This window comes from Thalassophryne amazonica, chromosome 22, assembly GCF_902500255.1.
Source record: "Thalassophryne amazonica chromosome 22, fThaAma1.1, whole genome shotgun sequence".
NCBI lineage: Eukaryota > Metazoa > Chordata > Actinopteri > Batrachoidiformes > Batrachoididae > Thalassophryne > Thalassophryne amazonica.
In genome coordinates, this window is record NC_047124.1 from 10383026 (window position 1) to 10403192 (window position 20167).

Below are 20167 nucleotides of genomic sequence, written 5' to 3' on the forward strand. Positions count from 1 at the left end.
TGTAAAGAAGAAAGATCCAAAATACCTTCAACCAGAATCCAGACTCTCACTGGAAGCTATAGGAAACATTTAGAGTCTGTTATTTCTACAAAAGGAAGATCTACAAAATACTGATGTATTTTTTCTGTTGGGGTGCCCAAATTTATGCACCTGCCTAATTTTGTTTGAATTATTGCACACTTTCTGTAAATCCTATAAACTTAATTTCACTTGTCAAATATCACTGTGTTTGTCTGCTATATGATATATTTTACTGAAATTGCTGATCAAAAACAGTCAATAATTTATAAAATAAAATCATGGAAATCATCAGGGGTGCCCAAACTTTTACATACAACTGTATAAAATAGCCATATAATAAATGAATTATTAACTTTGCTTACTCGGTTAATAATCCTTTAATATTTAGTATAAGTTCAGTTGATATTGGCCCATAGGAAAAACTATACAATAAAAATATTATTTTTAGTCTACAATAAAATGTACCGGTGTAATTTCAGCATTTTAAGGCCTTTTTATACTTGTACACAATGTTTATTAATTATTCTGATATTATTGTTAATTGCAATTACTATGGCCAAGATAATCATGGCAATGCTTTGGACATTCCTTTAAATTGCAGTAGTGATCCTCACAGGATCCAGGAACCAGGCAGTGTTGAGAGACTACATTCCATCAGGAATGTCACCGGTGTGTGTTCACTTCAAGTCATCTGGTGGTGGTCAAAGGTTCTAACCGTAGTGGAGCTCACTGATTACAATCCGTCAGTGCTGTGACATCCATTTACTGGACTGCATGAGTTTACTCAGGAAAATCTTTGATCATGACGCCGTTATGTGAGAGTGCAGGAGTCATTTTTTTAGTCACTTCCTCACTTTGACTTGTAAACCTTCACTTCATACATTGTGTTGGCAGAAAATTAATAGAATTGAGGGGATTACTGTGCTCTAACTGTTCAAGATCTAAACAGTGCCGCATTTGGCATATTTGTAAATCTTTCTTGGCCAGACATGGTGAACGGATACCTCCGTGCTCCCATGTGAGTTGGTGCGTACTGTAACAGGGTCTGGGGAGCAGATGGAGGCTTGGGGCCAACGGTGCAGACGCTGGAGACGTCTTCAGGGAAAATGGTGTTTTGGACTGGAACGCTGACGTAATGGAACGGACTTTCCTCCGAACATCACTCTCTCCCTCTGACTGTTCAGTCACCTGCTTGCTCTGTGATACTCGGAATCGAACTACTGGAATAGTTTTTGGGTTTCTCTCATTCTGTGAGAGTCATGTCCCCTTTGCACCCCTCCCTTTGAAAAGAAAAGCAAAGAGCCAAAAATGTGATCAAACCCGACAGTGTGGCGGCAAACTTTTATGAAATACAGAAGAATAAACGAGACCGGGGACTTTTCTATGAGAAACTTTGATGACTGAAGCCATTTATTCCTCATTGAATTGAACAAATCAGACCTGATGACCTCCAAACAATGAAGAAGAAGACCACTGATTAAACAATAAGGGACTTTTGAGGCTAAGGGAAGCTGGAAGAGGAGTTTTTCTAAAGGTTTGGCTCATCATCATTTTCCCACAATGTTTTTACAGAAGCAATTAGGAAAATTAGAAATGAGTCCAGAATTGGCAAATGATTGCACCGATAAATGCTGAAGTAAGCAAAAGGCTTGTAGCATCTGTTAGCATTTATGGTGTCAGTGCTGGTGTGATGTCCTCTGGGCCAAACAGACACCAAATGCCGCAGGAACTGTTCGAGGAACCTTTTTAATAAGTCTGGGAGTTCAGAAAGTATCATTATTGGACATCTTCAGAAGAGAACATGATGTTGTGGTTTTTAGGACACGGAAAAGTAGAAAATTAAATTGGAAAACTGTGCAGTCTCTTTTTAAATGCGACTGCTAAATGCTGCACAATCCGATACAAAATAAAGACCGCTTCTGCAAATCTTTTCTTACCGAGGTCAGAGCACTGGATGACCCGCAGGTGGCACTGGCACCGGAACGGGCACTTGGGCCCTTCTGGCATGATTGGGATCTCTAACTTTGGACTTGTAGGCGCTTCTGGTTCAGCAGATCCGTCCTCCATCATGAAGTCGAGGAAGCCAGTTTGTTGGAAGGGCAGAGCCCAGCAGGCAGTGACCAGGAGCAGAGAGAGACAGACCGACCTCATGGTGCTGCTGGTTGGGAACCTACAGGAGGAGAGGAAAGAGTCCGGATGGACCAATTTTAGTTTGCAGTCACCGTGTTCTGGATTATATCCCTGAGGAAAACAAATGAGATAAAAGGCAAAAGTTGACATATGGAAGGTCAGGGGCTAGAAGGTTAAACACATGGGCGTAGCAGGTCAGCGAGGCTGGTCAAATGAGCTATTTAACCATCTCAAGCAGAAGGTGAAAGGTCAACGATGAGAGACTAGTGCAAACCCAAATGAGAAATTGCAAAATATTGTGCTTTATGGGAAAAAACCTTAAAGTTCCACATCCCTCTAACTTTTTTTTTTTGGATATGAAAGAAGACTCACAGTGTCAGATCAGTACTGATTTGTCTGAAGACCAAGATTCTGAGTTGGACTGTTTGAGCTGATAAGGATTTCCTCCTCATTATTCCAGCAATAAACAAACTACAGCACTTTGGTAAAAATTGTTCTCCTCCCAGTTGACACGGATAGAGGACATCGTGGAAGACCCGGGACACTCTGGAGGGATTATATTTCCCAGGTGGGCTGGGAATGCCTCAGGATTCCCTCAAGATTCCCTTGGGAAGAGTTATAGGACTTGGCCAAGGATAAGAAAGTGTGGAATAAGCTGCTTGATCTGCTGCCACCGTGACCAGGACCCAGATAAGTGGCAGAAAACGAATGTGTTTTAGAATTTCCAAAAGACATCGGAACCCTCACCTCTGACCAATGATGATCACGAGATGCAACAACTGGCAAATTATATGATGGGAGGGGTTATGATTGCCAAAAACTTTAGCGCATGTACAGGTCGAATTCCAACGCCTTTATTCATTAAGCCACATTTTCGAATGCAGGGTCCTGGTATAATCCAAGCAGAAGCAGAAGACTGTCTAGACAGAGTATAAACGATATCTTTTTACTCTATGCATTCAGTTACTGGAGCCTTTTAGCAGAAGGTACTCATTAGGACAAATCATCTGTCTTTGAGACCTCTTCATCTGCGCCAGGTCTTCAATCACCCACTTCCCCATTTCTCAGTGGAGTCTTACATACCTTCATGGGATCAACATCTCCTCCACATTTGATCTTGGCAACCCTGATCAATTGAGCTTGTGTTACATTTGGATTGGACACATTAGGACACATTTCAGTCCAACCTTTGGCAAATGGTGGTTTCCCTTGAAACCAATTGGATGTTTTTCCTGATTTTGGCAGTATGGCAGTAAAAACAATGTTGAGAAAAGCAGAAACATTCAGCATTTTGACATGTGCTAATGTGACTTTATTGTGGCAAACAATATCACAACGGAATAAAATTGAACATGAAAAAAAAGATCTGTGGGGCGTGTAAGATCAGGTATTTACGTCTATGCATGTGTCACCACTTAGAAGAGAAAATGTTCCATCAAAATTACCTGATCTGCACAAGATAACTCAAAATGGAACTGATTTTTAACAAATGTGGAAAGATCATTCTTTGGTCAAGGAAGAAATAAAGCAATATTGGTAGTGATCCTTTTCTGTCTCATTGAGAGAGAGGTTTTCCTTTGATCTCCCTTATGACATCTTAAAGATCGATAATCTCCACACATTTATAGTCATTAAAAATTGTGATGTCAAAGAGATCCAAAGGATGCACCGTCTGAATCCAGGTTTCCACTCCGATTTGGTGTTTGCAGGAAAACTATATTAAAGTCCACATGACTAGATGGGCATCACAGAATTCTAAATATCCATCAGTTTGCAAAGGTAATATCAGTCTTATTAGCCCTTTGGCAGAAATGGTGCCGTCGGAGTTCCCTCCTAGTTTATATTTCCAACAGAAAGAGAGCACATAATTATGTCATAAATAGTACTTGTTTTAATTTTCCAAGTAGTCCAGTGGGGGATACTGTAGATATTGTAGACTTGCTGTACTAGATGATAAACAATGACAATGTTGGCAATTTTTTTGAACTTTCTGCACAAGTATGAATAAGAAAAACGTTGATCTTATTTATGTCAAATGTTTTCTAAAACCAACTAGAACCCGTACAACCTCAACTAACTCGCTGACCTTTTGCACAAAGTAGCACATATGCAGGGATGGAATCTTGCACAAAAACCCAGCAATCAGCGTGTCATCAGTACGGCCAAAAGTTCTTTCTGCTCAGTGCCACAATAATTTAAGGGAAGATTTGAGCCACAGATACTAACAGATGAGTCGGGATCTTTTGGTCTGCAGGAGTCGTTGAGCTGAACATGATCAAACCGACTCCAAGCGAACAATCAGATCAGCGCTGAGCGGACATTCATTCAACAGATGTCGTTTTGTGAAGATCAGGAGAAAGGCACGGATCTGTTACTTTAAGCAATGCATCCCTGAGAATGAGGCAAATTAATATGTGGTGATGCGCTCAGGGTTATGTCAGGTCAAGGAGACCCGTGTTTTCAGTGACTGTCAGTATGAACTGTAATTATAGTCGCCAACCGCACAACCGTCTTTACTGTACAGCTCCGGTCCACTAGATACAGTAAACTGTAAAATCTGCCGAGTTACTGTAGGTCAGCTCAGTTTGGGGAAACCGCTTACATACTTGACATTAAGACATAAGGGCCCGGTCACATGGCGTTAACTGAACAAAGGAAAAAAGTCACAAAGTCACAAATGGAAAAAGTGGACAAATGAACCGGCACTTCTCCCATCACCGAAAGCCTGCGAGTCCAGAGTGCATAAAAGACCAAAACAAAAACAAAACTAACAAAAGAAAAACAAAGCAAATGGCGACCTTGACGCTTTTGAACAAAATCAAAACGAGACATTCATGATGACGTGACTTTATAGCTTGCCAGCCTGTGATCATTTCTGCAGCCACCCTGCGCTCTCCACAGCACCTGCAGGCACGAGATCTGGTTGTCTTGATTTGAACAGATTTGTCTTGGCTGGAACGTGCGTAAATAGTTACAGTAGTTGATCAAATGTTTTTGCCGCTTTTGTTTTTGTATGAAAACTTTGCTTTTCGTTCCACACATGTATGAGTCACATTCAGCTCATCTGAGCTTTAGTTATTAATCTGTTCAGATATCGTCAATGCTTATCTAAGATGTTGGACTTGGGAGGTTGGACAAAGTTGGATGACAACCAAAGGGAATGCTGAGGGTACGGGAACTATGCAAATGATTAGGAACCGTCAAGACAGAAAGCAAAACGGAATATGGATGAATTGATGTCGTTGGGATTCGTTCACATTTTTCAACAATTTGAAAATTCTGACTTAGCGTCAGCTACAGGAAGGAAGCTGGATGACAGTTAAACGATGTCTCTGAAAGTCAATGTAAATCCAGATTTCTTGTTTTGTTTTGGCTTCGGTGTCCTTCGTTAGTGCCGTGTGACCTGGACTTAACTCGAGCATCAAGTTTTAAATAAATAACTTGGATGATATTAAAATTATATGAAGTGTAAATGTGTTGAGTATTTTGACCTAAATTTTCTGTGTGGACGTTTTACATTTGTAAGTTTGTTTTAGATTTCTGGGATGTATCACACTGTTTTAGGACTTTGTCTAATTTATAGAAGTGTATTTTCTCAGCCCAGTCTCACATTTTTTTTTTCGTGCTCCCGGCACGAAATTAGTCAAATTTTCGCGATTTTTTTTTTTAACTCAATATTACTAACCCTACTCCTACCCCCAACCCTAACCTTAACCATAACCTAATCCTCCTCCTTCCCCCCACCCTAACCATAACCACCCGACCCCCCGCTTCACTTTTTATTTCGTGCAGCCATCACAGAATGAATGAGAATGAATTTGTTCTGCCGTGACGAAAATGAGGTGCTTTTCCTCACAATATCACGAACCAATAGATTAATGTATATTTCGTGCTCCTGAATCACAACTTGCCGTGAGGCCAGATTGATTTTTTTACATGAAAAAAAAAGAATGTTTGAGGATGTTCAAAATGAAATCCAACCATATTTACTTAACCCTCGAATGACCAAGCTATTTTAGCAACTAATATGGTAGGATAATTCTCATCATAATTCATCAAATATAGAAGAACTATGATTAGCAAATATGCCAATACTTTAACACAAATCTCAATGAACCCATCAGTCATCCTAAGTCTAGGCATCAAGAATCAATCTCAATGCTTGTGCAGCTGTAAGTCTTGCTATTCTAGGTATGTTGGCCGTGCTTCCCTGCAAAACAGTAAAACATAATGATTAGAGTCCGCAAATTACAATACCATCTGAAGCTGTAATGTTGAAAATCTCAGATCTTCCCAGGGGGTCATAAGTGATCCTGCACAAGTTTGGATTATACTTGCCACACGGATCGGCTGATTCTTGCAAAATTCTATGAGCAAATGCAGGACAAATAGATTGACAAATTCATGGTACGAAACTTTTTCCTATTAAATTTAGAAAAATGGTGCACAAAAATATATGCCCGGGGTCATAAGTGACCCCATTCAGTCACTTGAGGGTTAAAAAATCTCTCTCCTCAAAATGAGATAAATCGCGGTCAGGTAGGTCATGCAGTATGTACTGGTGGAACGTGTTACCATAATGACTCTACTGGAACCGCCTTGGGTCTTGGTTGGCAACTATGCAAGCAGACCACCAGTCCCACCACACCTACTGAAAATAACCATCTATCTACTGCAGCCAGGTCAAATGTAGGGGAAGGTCCTCAACAGTGAGGCACCGGCACACTGACTCAGGGAAGTCTGCCACATGCCCAAAATATAGTAGCGAATATTCCCTGAAAATGCAAATATGACTCAACTTCATCTCCTTGAATGAATGCTTGGTTGGCGCAAAGTCATTCCAGTGGTACTCAAGGATCCTCCAGAGAGAGCAAGTACCAAGGATATGCGGTATTTGCCTTAGGTCACTGGTTAGTGTCTGTCTCACAACCATACAGTAAGACTGGATCCTAAAGACTTGGACCTTCATTCTCTTGAAAAAGGTATTGGTACCCAGGAGGATCAGTCACCTTGACCGTGCATATGCATATTAAATATTGCAGGAGTAGGGTTTATTGTTTTGGAACATAGTGCAGCTCCTGCAAGAGGCTGTCAGATGTTATGCCAATCTCACTGAACTTGTGGGTCCCACACACACTTCCTCAGAAAAAAAGAACCAAACCTCAAAACATCCCCACTTCTGCAATTTTAATTATGCACATGCACTACATAAGTCAATACCAGTCGCTTAATTCTCAAACACCTAGGTCCCAGAAACATGAATGTCACATAAAACAGGCAAGTCTTTCAACAGGTTTGGCACTTTACCCACAAACAAGCAGAGTCCAGGAATTCACTGCATGCCTGGATCTTAGTTTTGATCCAGGACAACTGAAAAAAAAAAGATATTGTTTCCAGAGCTTCTCAAGGGCTTCAATCAGGGCATCATTCATTCACCAAAGATCACAGCAAACTCAAAAGGTCAGTGAACCTTTCCTCACTGAATGAGGAACCCACGTTGCTGGACTACAACCCCTCCCAGACAGTGCAGGCATTTAACAGGGTTGGAGCAAGAATTCATCTCTGACCAACACCAAAATTCATTGGGATGAAGTCCGAGACTCTGCCATTGCTCCTCACGTGATGTCCCACAGAGCAGCTTGGTCTACCAAATCAAACACTTTGCAAGAACCAACATAAGCTGCAAAGATACATTGTCGATATTTACGCTCGAGTTTTTGGTAGCGCTAAGATGTGGTCAAACTGAGTCATCCAGTTTTACAGTGCACAAACTTTCAGAAGGTTACGGCCTGTGTCAGATACATCGATTAAAATTTTCCTTGTACTTTTGTCCTGAATAAACACCGATTTCAAAAATTGGCACTGAGCATCTTGAACCATTTCACACTGTAAAACATCTCGTGGGTTTTGTTCCCCACGTGGACCTGTTGCCATTTCACTTTGGAAACAATAACAGCAGAGCAGGAGGTGCTAAAAAAAACGAAGAGGGCCATGAGTCCAGCGTGAACATAGAGGAGATCCAGAGGACACGCTGTTCCACTCTTCTGCACATCGAGTCATCTTGGCTGTGGCACTCTCTCTTATCTAAGCTGAAAACTCAATCCAGCAAAAACCTTGTCTGCAGACTTGGCAGGAGAATTCTGTCTTTTTTTGTATTTACAGACACAGCTGGATCCAAACGTACTACTAGATGTCTGTGATGGATTGTTTCAACCTCCTTTGATAGCAGGTGGGCTGGGTTTGTTGCACATTAGACACATTCTCACAGGAAAGCGTCTCAGGTTCAGTGTGACTTTATTTGTACCCGTGGGTAGATTTGTCTTGCAGCAAACAGAAAAGGACATCCATGTTAGTCAGACACAACAATAACACTGAAAACACTAACCGAGAACATATGCAAAACGAAAGTATAACACAGACACAACCGGGCACTCATAAGCTTACTAAACCACTAAAAACAAAAGGCAAATAAATAAATATATAAATATGTGCAAACCCTGCTAAGATTTGTTCAAATGCACAATTGCTGCTGGAACAAAACTACTCCTGTAGCATTTTGTCCTACACCTTGGGACTTTGAACCTATGACCAGAAGGTAGGAGCTGAAATTTGTTAGCCAGAGGGTGGGAGTCATCACTAGTGATGTAGCTGACTATCCGTTATAATCGTTTGGTGTACAGGTCTGAAAGTGAATTTAATGTACGGAGTTTTCCTGATTTAGTCAACCCCACACAGAGCGTATTTTCTACGCTAAAACATTGCTAACTAGAGGGGCACTTGCGAGTCTACTATATATATTTGTGCCACAACTTATGAAACAGCCCAGAATGCAAACTTCTGACCATTGTATAAGTCCGATATATGCCCTGAAGCTCGTTGATGCTGGTGCTCATCTCCAGATTCTATAGTGTGAAGTAGATGGAAGTCCAAGCTGGGTACACTGCGTCAATGCAGGTTAAATGTCTTCTCCAAGGACACAGACAGGTACCATCAGCAAGATTCAAACCCAGGTCTACTTACTGGCAGGCCAGCTCCTTATCCACTGAGCTACCTGCTCTTTTGACCATACGTTTAATTTTTTTAATTGAGGTCCATGTATCAGTTCAACCTATGGACTAACTTTCCTGAAAAGTGGTGTGCATGGGCCAAGGAAGGACTCCGTTTTGGTCAAAATCCCACACAAGCCCCCCACCCCCATTCCTCCCCAACACTTGCAACCTTAAAAAAAAAGTTTGAAAATATATGAATATGTTTGAGGGACTTGATGCGCCTTGGTAGATGGATGTGCTCCACTGGGTGCCAAAATGTTGCCTAATTGGGACATTTCTTTTTCTTTGATCCGCTGTTGGATCTACACTTCCTCAGCCTTTGCCCCACCTCACCACCACCACCAAGTTTAATTATAATGGGTCCATTCATTTGAGTAATCCTGATGAGTCAACTGACACAGGCGAAAATATATCCTCTGTGGAGGAGGTAATCAACAAACATGCTTGGGGTCTGGTCTAAAGCTCAGACAGGCTCATGGGTTCGATGTTTCATGACTCATTACTGAACTTTATCTTCTCTGCTTTGACCCACGGCCATAAGCACATAAACAGATATCTGTGAACTCCTGCAGGAATTCACATGGGTCCATCCCCATGTGTCTCGACGATCAGTCAACTTTTACAATAAACACTTTGGCAGCTTTAAAATGTGAACGAGACGGACAAGAAAAATAAGATGGCTCAGTCTCAAAGTAAACTCTGAGAATTTATACTCAAGACTGCAGAGACGCGAACACTTAATTATTGCGAGTGAGTGAGTCAGTGTCATAACCGGGACCCGACCCCGAGAATAAAACAATGTGAAATAGAAACCAAAAAAAAAAATAAATATCAGGGAACAGTTTTGAGCTTAAAAAAAATAAAGACTTTCTGAAGTGGTTCATTAATGCAGAATATTTTCCAATAGTGATTAAAGTGATTTAATTTACAGCCAAGTGTTTCAAAGTAGTGAACCACTTCCTGAAGCAATCATTTCAAGTTAGCTTTTCTTCAGCATTTAAAATACAGTGAATTAGTTACTGAAACATTTACTGAATTTAGCCATTATAATGAACAAATCTCTTTATGAAGCAAATGATTCATTAATGCTGAGCATTATCATTAAGTGACTCTGCTTCGAAATTCATTGTTTCATGTACTATTCTCTGAAAGGTGGTTCATTAGCTTAAAAAATTGTTTTCTGAAGCAATGCTTCATTTATTGCTGATCACTTTGGTTTCAAAGTATGAGCCATTTTCTGCTTTCTGAAGTATTTTGCGAGGCTTTTAAAGCTGAAATCCTGCTGCTGTGCTTCAGGCATTGTTTCATTACCAGCCTGCTCAGATGTGTCCACAGGCCCAGTAAGATGGTCGGAGGTGCCCCCACCTGCACACACACACACACACACACACACACACACACACACACACACACACACACACACACACACACACACACACACACACACACACACACACACACACACACACACACACACACACACACACACACCACAGTAAAAACCCCAGAGGGCTGTGAAAACGACATGCTGGAACACGATGGTGCACGCTTGTCAGCCCTGCCAGCGTTTCCTCCAAAGATGCACCGGCTGCACTGATCCAGCGCTCTGTAAGCTCTCCCGTGAGATGAAAGCTGTCCCCCTTATCGTTTCAGCTCCCATGGAGGAATCTCACGCTGATAACAAGCGTGAATCCAAACCTTGATCTTCCAAAAGCTTAAAGTTTTTAGTGTCTTCCAGCTTACAACGAAAACACGACTCCGTCCACAAGTGCACTTTCTGGAAACTATGCAGTGTTGACATAAACAAAACTAAAAATATTCTGCAGAACAAAGCTTTAGATGGTTTGTCACTTACACATTAAATATCCCGATTTCTTGGAAGTCCAAAAAGTCTAAAGTGCCGTATTATCAAAAAAAGCTGTGATATTACCCTGTCGTGGGTCCTTTACCTTCTCGATGTGGATTGACAGAATTTGTGTACAAGTGAGTGTTTCATTGTATAAAACTTGGCATCAAAAACAAAAAAATGTACAGGTCTAGCTGTTCTGCAGAATATGGCCATTATTGGAGAGACCTTGGCCATTCGCTGTCCTAGATCAGAGTGACCATCATAATTTTGACATTTATGATTAGATTTTTAAAACAAGATTAGAATTATGACTGTTGTTGGTCTATGACACACTGGTCACTGGTTCTTCATAGATTTGGAAGAAGGTTTTAACTTGTTTATTGAGTGCAGTTGAAGGCAAAACTCTGACATTGGTTTTGTAGGTTCCTCATCGTGTTAGTGTTACTGCACTGTGGTACTGTACCATATGATTTGTCCTCCACATTTTGGGTTTGGTAAGAATCTAGATTACAGATATGACTTGGTGAGGGGTTTTTGAGAAATCAGTGTCCACGCTGCATTGCAACCTGGTGTCTGAGCATCCAGGCGGTTGATAATCAGGACATTTTGACCTCACTAATTGGATATGCAGTGCCATTGATGTTTAAGTTGCAACAGACTTAGTTGATTTTAGCTACATTGACACTTGACTCTGAGTAACATTTCATTTTTAGAAAAGAGGATTTATTAATGTAATAATCTACCAAGACAGAGTGCATCATGAGCTTTTTCCACTTGAGCAAAGGGACTATAGGTTTGACAGCAAACACAAATTGTCCAGACTGGTGCATCTAAAGGTATTTTAACATCAGAAAGTTCAGACCAAGGTCCACATCGGAGGTTTATAAGCTTTTGTATTGTAATTATGCTGGTGTACCAAAGATGTTTACACAGATATGCACATTTCCTATAATTTAGCACAGTGGAGCAATAGTAGCGCTCTTCTCTCCCAAGTTGGGTCAGGAAGGGCATCCGGCATAAAGCTTGGTTTCCGTTCTTAAAAAATGGAAACCAAAAGAGAGCCAACCATGCCATCCTATCGTGGGCTACATCTCCCCAGGCTTGTAGTTGATTGGTTTTTAGACCAACAGAAATGTTAAATGGACTCTCACCTGAGGCAGAATCAAACAGAAGATGCCCTTGTCCCAGTGAGCTATGGCTATTTTAACTTAGGAAAGACCAAAAAGGTGATATCACGCTAAATAAGCCAAATTTCGAACCATACTGCGATCCACCTTGTTTGGTTGGTGATGTGTACAGCTGTTTGTTTTCAGAGCAGTTTTTAGACCTCTTGGACCAAACCAAAATGTCTGAATAAAAAAAAAAAAAAAAAAAAAAAAAAAAAAATGGGGCAGGTGTTAGTGCTTCGAGATGTATTACAACCCCTGGCAAAAATTATGGAATCACCGGCCTCGGATGATGTTCATTCAGTTGTTTAATTTTGTAGAAAAAAAGCAGATCACAGACATGACACAAAACTAAAGTCATTTCAAATGGAAACTTTCTGGCTTTAAGAAACACTATAAGAAATCAAGAAAAAAAGATTGTGACAGTCAGTAACGGTTACTTTTTTAGACCAAGCAGAGGAAAAAAATATGGAATCACTCAATTCTGAGGAATAAATTATGGAATCACCCTGTAAATTTTCATCCCCCAAACTAACACCTGCATCAAATCAGATCTGCTCGTTGACATTGACCCTATGCCATGACATTGACCCTATGTGTCTTTTTGCAAGGAATGTTTTCACAGTTTTTGCTCTATGGCAAGATGCATTATCATCTTGAAAAATGATTTCATCATCCCCAAACATCCTTTCAATTGTCCAAAATATCAACATAAACTTGTGCATTTATTGATGATGTAATGACAGCCATCTCCCCAGTGCCTTTACCTGACATGCAGCCCCATATCATCAATGACTGTGGAAATTTACATGTTCTCTTCAGGCAGTCATCTTTATAAATCTCATTGGAACGGCACCAAACAAAAGTTCCAGCATCATCACCTTGCCCAATGCAGATTCGAGATTCATCACTGAATATGACTTTCATCCAGTCATCCACAGTCCACAATTGCTTTTCCTTAGCCCATTGTAACCTTGTTTTTTTTCTGTTTAGGTGTTAATGATGGCTTTTGTTTAGCTTTTCTGTATGTAAATCCCATTTCCTTTAGGCGGTTTCTTACAGTTCGGTCACAGACGTTGACTCCAGTTTCCTCCCATTCGTTCCTTATTTGTTTTGTTGTGCATTTTCGATTTTTGAGACATATTGCTTTAAGTTTTCTGTCTTGACGCTTTGATGTCTTCCTTGGTCTACCAGTATGTTTGCCTTTAACAGCCTTCCCATGTTGTTTGTATTTGGTCCAGAGTTTAGACACAGCTGACTGTGAACAACCAACATCTTTTGCAACATTGCGTGATGATTTACCCTCTTTTAAGAGTTTGATAATCCTCTCCTTTGTTTCAATTGACATCTCTCGTGTTGGAGCCATGATTCATGTCAGTCCACTTGGTGCAACAGCTCTCCAAGGTGTGATCACTCCTTTTTAGATGCAGACTAACGAGCAGATCTGATATGATGCAGGTGTTAGTTTTGGGGATGAAAATTTACAGGGTGATTCCATAATTTTTTCCTCAGAATTGAGTGATTCCATATTTTTTTTTTCCTCTGCTTGGTCTAAAAAAGTAACCATTACTGACTACCACAATCTTTTTTTCTTGATTTCTTATAGTGTTTCTTAAAGCCAGAAAGTTGCCATTTGAAATGACTTTAGTTTTGTGTCATGTCTGTGATCTGCTTTTTTTCTACAAAATTAAACAACTGTATGAACATCCTCTGAGGCCGGTGATTCCATAATTTTTGCCAGGCGTTGTACTAGCAATGCCATTTCAAGGCAAATTAAAAAAAGACAAAAAAAAAAAAAGTTCATTAAAACTGTTGTAAAAAGAGAAAAAACCAAATACGCACACAAACAAAGGCCCTGTTTGCACATTTCCTTCTTCAAGCCTCACCCACGACCTCTGTGATTGGCCTGTCATCATTTGAGCTAGGCTGTGATTGGTCTGTTCAGTTTGTGAGACAGTCATGCTAGTGTACAAACTGTTGGAAATCTGTGATGCGATGTTGTGAATATCAATCAAAAATAAGTAATTGAAGGAAAAACACTGAATGGACCTTTAAATGTGTGGAACCTAAAATGACAAAGGTTTAAAATCTCTGCTTGGAGTTTCCATTTTTCAAAAGGGTGCAAGTTGTCATCTGTAGCTCAGAAAAAGGTTTTACATTGTTCTGATTGAATGTTTGTCTTGTATTTGAAGCCTGACATCAATAAATCTGTGGGTGATGAAGAAAAATAGCCGGAGGGTGAGATTTCTGGTGGTACTCTTGTCAATTCTCCTATCTTTCTTGTCTCTTCTTATTCTTCCCGGACGCTTTCCTCCCCCACATCTGGCCTCAAAAGTCCTAATGATTCCCAGACAGCATGAAGTACTGAAGCAGTGTTCTTCCTTTTTGCTCCATCTTTAGCCTCTTTGTCAGCTTAAAAATCTTAACACACAAACTTGTGTCCCAATTTCAACAAAGCTGTTGAGAAATTTGGGAAAACACTGACCCAAGACACCAAATAACATCCTGTCCTCCACCCTCTAGAAGCTTGAGTCAACCTCAGCTGGCGATTTATCACCCAATGGTATTTGTAAAGGTCACACAACATTTAGATAATTAATACAGAGCTCTTTCTTGAACTCATACAACAACGTTGAATTTATGGGTTGTTCTTTGGCTGGAATCAGAAGTCGGTGGTTGAGATTTCAACAGATTCCTGATACACTGGGGGGTTTTGTGAGCAAGAACACGTTTATGTGAAAATATGCAAAGAAAGCCAACAAACAGCTTCTGAGCCAAAAATCCTCTTAATGAGAATTTCGTCAAGTCAAGCTTATCTGGAAAAACTCTGCTTCCATTAAGTCTACCTCATATTTGGACTGGAGGTATTTGGCAAAACCTCTTTGAGGGCACCTTCCAATGTTGTAACTGATGACTTGATGCAAAGCTCATGTCAGATCTATAGGTGTTTCAGAAAAATGGGTTGAAGGCCTCTGAAGAGAGGGGTAGCATGAGAACGTTAAACCACACTTCAGCTGTTCCATGAGGAGAGCTGTCAGGCTGCCATCAGTCCCTTCATTAACAGTCTGCACGGCACGGACGGCGACCAACTGCCCAACCTACTTTCCCCTTTCTTTCTCCCAAATCTTATGGTATTTTCTCTTTGTCTGACCCTTAAAAATGTTGGCCCCAAAGACAGATGTGGAACTTTATGGTGTTCCAGAAAGGGGGTGGTGGGGGAGAGTCGTGGCTGATGTCCATTGAGCACCATTGTCCTTTTTGACAGAGTTGGATTCCAGATGGAAAAGTACAGCTGCTGAGTACAAATGTGAGCCTTTTCATCTTCTAAACCTCCCATTGGGTTACAATATTTTAGCTTTCAACGTGCAGCAAATTCAAAAATGCAAACTAACGGAGAGGGTTTTGAGTTTAATTCTCTGAATTCCCCCAACGATCAGTTCCACAGAGTGCAGCTGAGTCTTATGCCCCCCCCCCCCCCCCCCCTTGCTGGCAAAGAGAATCTAATGAGTTAAAAGAGTTTTGTGGTGACTTGCTGGGAAGCAGACAGACCTCTTTGATAGAGTAAACTATACCATTATGGGATTAATGGAGCAGCGTGTTGCCAGGTAGAGCTTTATTATTTTTCCCCCCATCATGTCATCGTCAAAGCCTCTCAAACTTAAGTTGCTTTTACCAATTTGGGTCCCTTTTTGCTCCTGTGCAAACAGAACAGCCGATACCATGGTGAGCACACTGAAAAAGAATCAGGGCCGGAGTGCAGACAGATAAGACACCGGCGGAAAGCAAGGAGCACTTTTCCAATAAAAAAAAGGTCTTGAGCAAGAGTAATGGGCTGAATCAAGACAGAGAAATCACTTGTTGCAGCCTTTTTGTTCTTGTGCAAATGCCACATAAAGACGATAAACATAAGAAGGCAAAACACACTAAAGCTGAGTAAAAAGAAGCACGATTTTCAGATTCCTGTTCACTTTGTGCAAATGGCAACAACCTCAGACTCTGTCAGTACGCCGAGGCGGATACGCCGTTGATTAACGTTTAGATTTTTTTGGCAGGGGATGGAGGCGACCGGCATCACCGGCGCTACCACACCCCCTTCCCAAGTTCACTGAGCTGTGTGCAGGTCAGGCTGGAAACAATTAGCGCCGAGACCCAACAGTGCCGTGTGAACAAGACCTGGCAACACACGTGGAACATGAGCAGCACGAAAAGCAACGCGGGAGCAACATGGAACCATCAAGAAAATGAAGCAAGCAACTACAGTCTGTCATTCAACCCCCCACCCCCAAACCTTAAAGTAACGTTCTTATTGAAAGCAGGAAAACACCACATCCATCTCTTTTTAAAGCAATTCTTAATCCCACATCACCGGCTCCCAGATTTAAAGGATTCTTTTACCTGTTCTCAGTAGAATGGAGGCAAAGTTGAGCTTGACTCCCAAAATCCAGTCGAGTTGGGGGGAAGATACTGAAGTGGCTGTGAGGGCCTGTGGGGTAATTGGACTCAGAGCGCGTGCAGCCAAGATCAGGCAGGTGTGCTCTGTCACAACAAGGGGAGGAGAGATAGAAGAAACAGAGGGCAGAGACCGTAGGAGGGAGGGGTCCAACCGCCGAGCTCCTCTCAGGACCGAAACAATTGGTGGAGAACTCCCACCCCCCCCCGTTCTCCCTTTCGTGCTCCAAAAACAGCTGGAAATGGAGATGGGAGGAAAAAAGAAGGGAGCACGCGCGTGAGAGAGAGCAGGAAACAAAAAAAGAGAGAGGCAGAGTCTTGGCGTTTAAAGAAATAAGCACCAACTCGGCTGCTGGCATTCGCCCTCGATGTGACATCTGGCAATGATAGGTCCTGTTGCACACAAACGCTCCTTCGCCCTTTGACCCCCCCACACCAAAAAAAAAAACACCCCACACCACTCAAACCTTTGTCTAACCTATTCAGATTTGCACCCCCCCCCCCCCCCTTCTGTTCAGCCTCATTCCTCAAATGTTTCCTAGAAGCACAACATTGGACAAGCATCTATTGGTGATTTACAAAAAACAGGCGTTTTGTGGAACGATGTTGCACTAATTCTTAGTCTAGAATGTGCAGTGTTGCTTTAACCCTACATCTTCTGGCTGGACTGGGTCTGGATCTAATCAAGGAATGGGTGGGGGTATGAGTTTAACTTCAAGCCAGTTGTCTGAAAGTGCTCACGCTCCACTTGCAGTCTTCACAGGAAGGTTACATAAAGAACAAGAAGGGGCTCAGAGAGAGAGAGAGAAACATCCACGCCCAAAATGTTTGACACGCATTCATGCAAATTAGTTCATTGCAACTCATTGATACCATAATATATGGTTGTGTGTGTGTAGAAAGCTGTTATAACTTCATATGAGTGTTTAATAGCAACCATAGGTGTAGCCTGTAAAAGTACGAGACCAAAGTTTGGACTGTTTTTTCCTCAAAAAGAAAAAAAAAGAAAAAGAAAATCACTGTCCTTGGCTGACTCAATCATTCCACCAAGAGTTATTTTTTGACACACAAATCAAAATCAATACACCGGGTGTACTTGTACTTGCATCTCTCCAAGAAGGTTTTAATCTTGGGGCTGCAGGTCACTTTGTAGCATATTATGGCGGGTCTTGGAAATCCTAACAAGTTTCCGCGGCAAGATATGTCAGTCACTGCTGGCACACTTCAAAAAAGAAAGGGAAATACTGGCTTGTACTCCATTGATCTATAATTGAAAGCTAGACTGAAACCACAGTCTGTAGTGGATGTACAGTGCATCCACACACACACACACACACACACACACACACACACACACACACACACACACACACACACACACACACACACACACACACACACACACACACACACACACACACACACACAGCATCTGCAAAATGAAGTATATTAATTTTCCCTTCAATTCTACTCACAACACCCCATAATGACAACATGATTTGTTTAAAAATGTTATTTTGCAGATTGATTAAAAATAATAATAATAATAATAATAAAAAAACAAGAAATCACATGTACATAAGTATCCAAAACCCTTTGCTCAATACTTTGTTGATGCACCTTTGGAAGCAATTACAGCCTCAAGTCTTCTTGAATATGATGCCACAAGCTTGGTGCACCTATCTTTGGTCTATTTTGTCCATTCCACTTTGCGGCACCTCTCAAGCTCCATCAAGTTGGATGGGGAGTGTCAGTGCACAGCCATTTTCAGATCTCTCCAGAGATGTTCAATCAGATTCAGGTGTGGGCTCTGGCTGTACCACTCAAGGACTTTCACAGAGTTGTTCTGAAGCCACTCCTTTGATATCTTGACTGTGTGCTTAGGGTCATGGTCGTGCTGAAAGATGAACCGTCGCCCCAGTCTGAGGTCAAGAGCGCTCTGGAGCAGGTTTTCATCCAGGATGTGCTGTACATTGTTGCATTCATCTTTCCCTCAATCCTGACTAGTCTCCCAGTTCCTGCTGCTGAAAAAACATTGCCACAGCATGATGCTGCCACCACCATGCTTCACTGTAGGGATGGTGCTTGGTTTCCTCGCCTGGCATTCACACCAAAGAGTTCAATCTTTGTTTCATCAGACCAGAGAATTTTGTTTCCCATGGTCTGAGTCCCTCAGATGCCTTTTGTCAAACTCCAGGTGGGCTGCCATGTGCCTTTTACTAAGGAGTGGCTTCTGTCTGGCCACTCTACCATACAGGCCTGATTGGTGGATTGCTGTAGAGATGGTTGTCCTTCTGGAAGGTTCTCATCTCTCCACAGAAGAATGCTGGAGCTCTGACAGAGTGGCCATCTGGTTCTTGGTCACCTCCCTGACTAAGGTCCTTCTCCCCCGATTGCTCAGTATGGACAGGCGGCCAGCTCAAGGAAGAGTCCTGGTGGATCTGAACTTCTTCTATTTACAGATGGTGGAGGCTACTGTGCTCATTGGGACCTTCAAAGCAGCAGAAATGTTTCTGTACCCTCCCGAGATCTATGCCTCGAGACAATCCTGTCTTGGACGTCTACAGACAATTGCTTTGACTTCATGCTTAGTGCATGTCAGAGCACAAACCATCAACTGTGGGAGCTTATATGTAGACAGGTGTGTGACTATCAAAGTCATGTCCAGTCAACTGAATTTACCACTGGTGGACTCCAATCAAGCTGTAGAAACATCTCAAGGATGATCAGTGGAAACAGGATGCACCTGAGCTCAAGTTTGAGCTTCATGGCAAAGGCTGTGAATACTGATATGCATGTGATTTCATAGTGTTTTTTAAATAAGTTTCCAAAAAACAAATCCCCAGAAACAGAAAACTTTTCACATTGTTATTATGGGGTGTTGTAGGTGGAATAAGGCTGTAACATAACAAAAATGTATAAAAAAAAAAAAGTGAAGCACTGTGAATAATTTCCGGATGCACTGTAAGGAGCACCTTCATCTACATGGACTTCAGTTAAAGACACTAGCATGAAGTCATTCATCATTTTCCTAGACTTTGGCAAAAGCTTCGGCATGTATCCTGTTAACTGCAGTGAGTCAACGAGTAAATCCCTTCCAGTGTATTTACACAATAACAATCAGTGCCATCTTGCAAGTCTTCACATTAAAAGAGAGCACATTTGTTGTTTGTGTTTCAGATTCGCCGTTTGTTCAAGGTCGCCACAGAGCTACATTGGTACTGACAAGTTTTAATCCATACAAAAAAGGCAGCCCAGTGTTTTTTGTATGTGTCCCCCCCGATATCATCACAAAATGTGTTACATTTTCATGTGGTCACCCTTTGCTCACTTATTTTTAACTGTAACCATAACACCAGCCCCTGGCTGACGCAACCCCAGATCACAAAAATCAACTCCATTTTGTGGCGGTATCAAAAACTAATAAATAAATTCACTTTTCTTGATGCCATCACACACTTTGCGTGAGATCAGGTTGGAAAAAGGGTATATCATGAGAACAA

General features: G+C 41.5%; 1 protein-coding gene across 2 annotated transcripts in view; it reads right to left on the reverse strand.

Annotated features, from left to right (window-relative positions):
* The window catches only part of dcn (decorin), a 32040-nt gene extending 15232 nt beyond the window's left edge, over positions 1-16808 (reverse strand). Inside the window, exons 1-2 of one of the 2 annotated variants that reach the window (XM_034163124.1) lie at positions 16611-16808; positions 1959-2191 (exon numbers count right to left, since the gene is read on the reverse strand). In XM_034163124.1, the coding sequence (XP_034019015.1) occupies positions 1959-2172 (214 nt within the window). In that variant the 5' untranslated portion in view covers positions 2173-2191; positions 16611-16808. Of the gene's footprint in view, positions 1-1958; positions 2192-16610 lie in introns of those variants that run through there. The other variant, XM_034163125.1, reaches the window with a different exon arrangement.
* Between the last annotated feature and the right edge of the window lie 3359 nt (positions 16809-20167).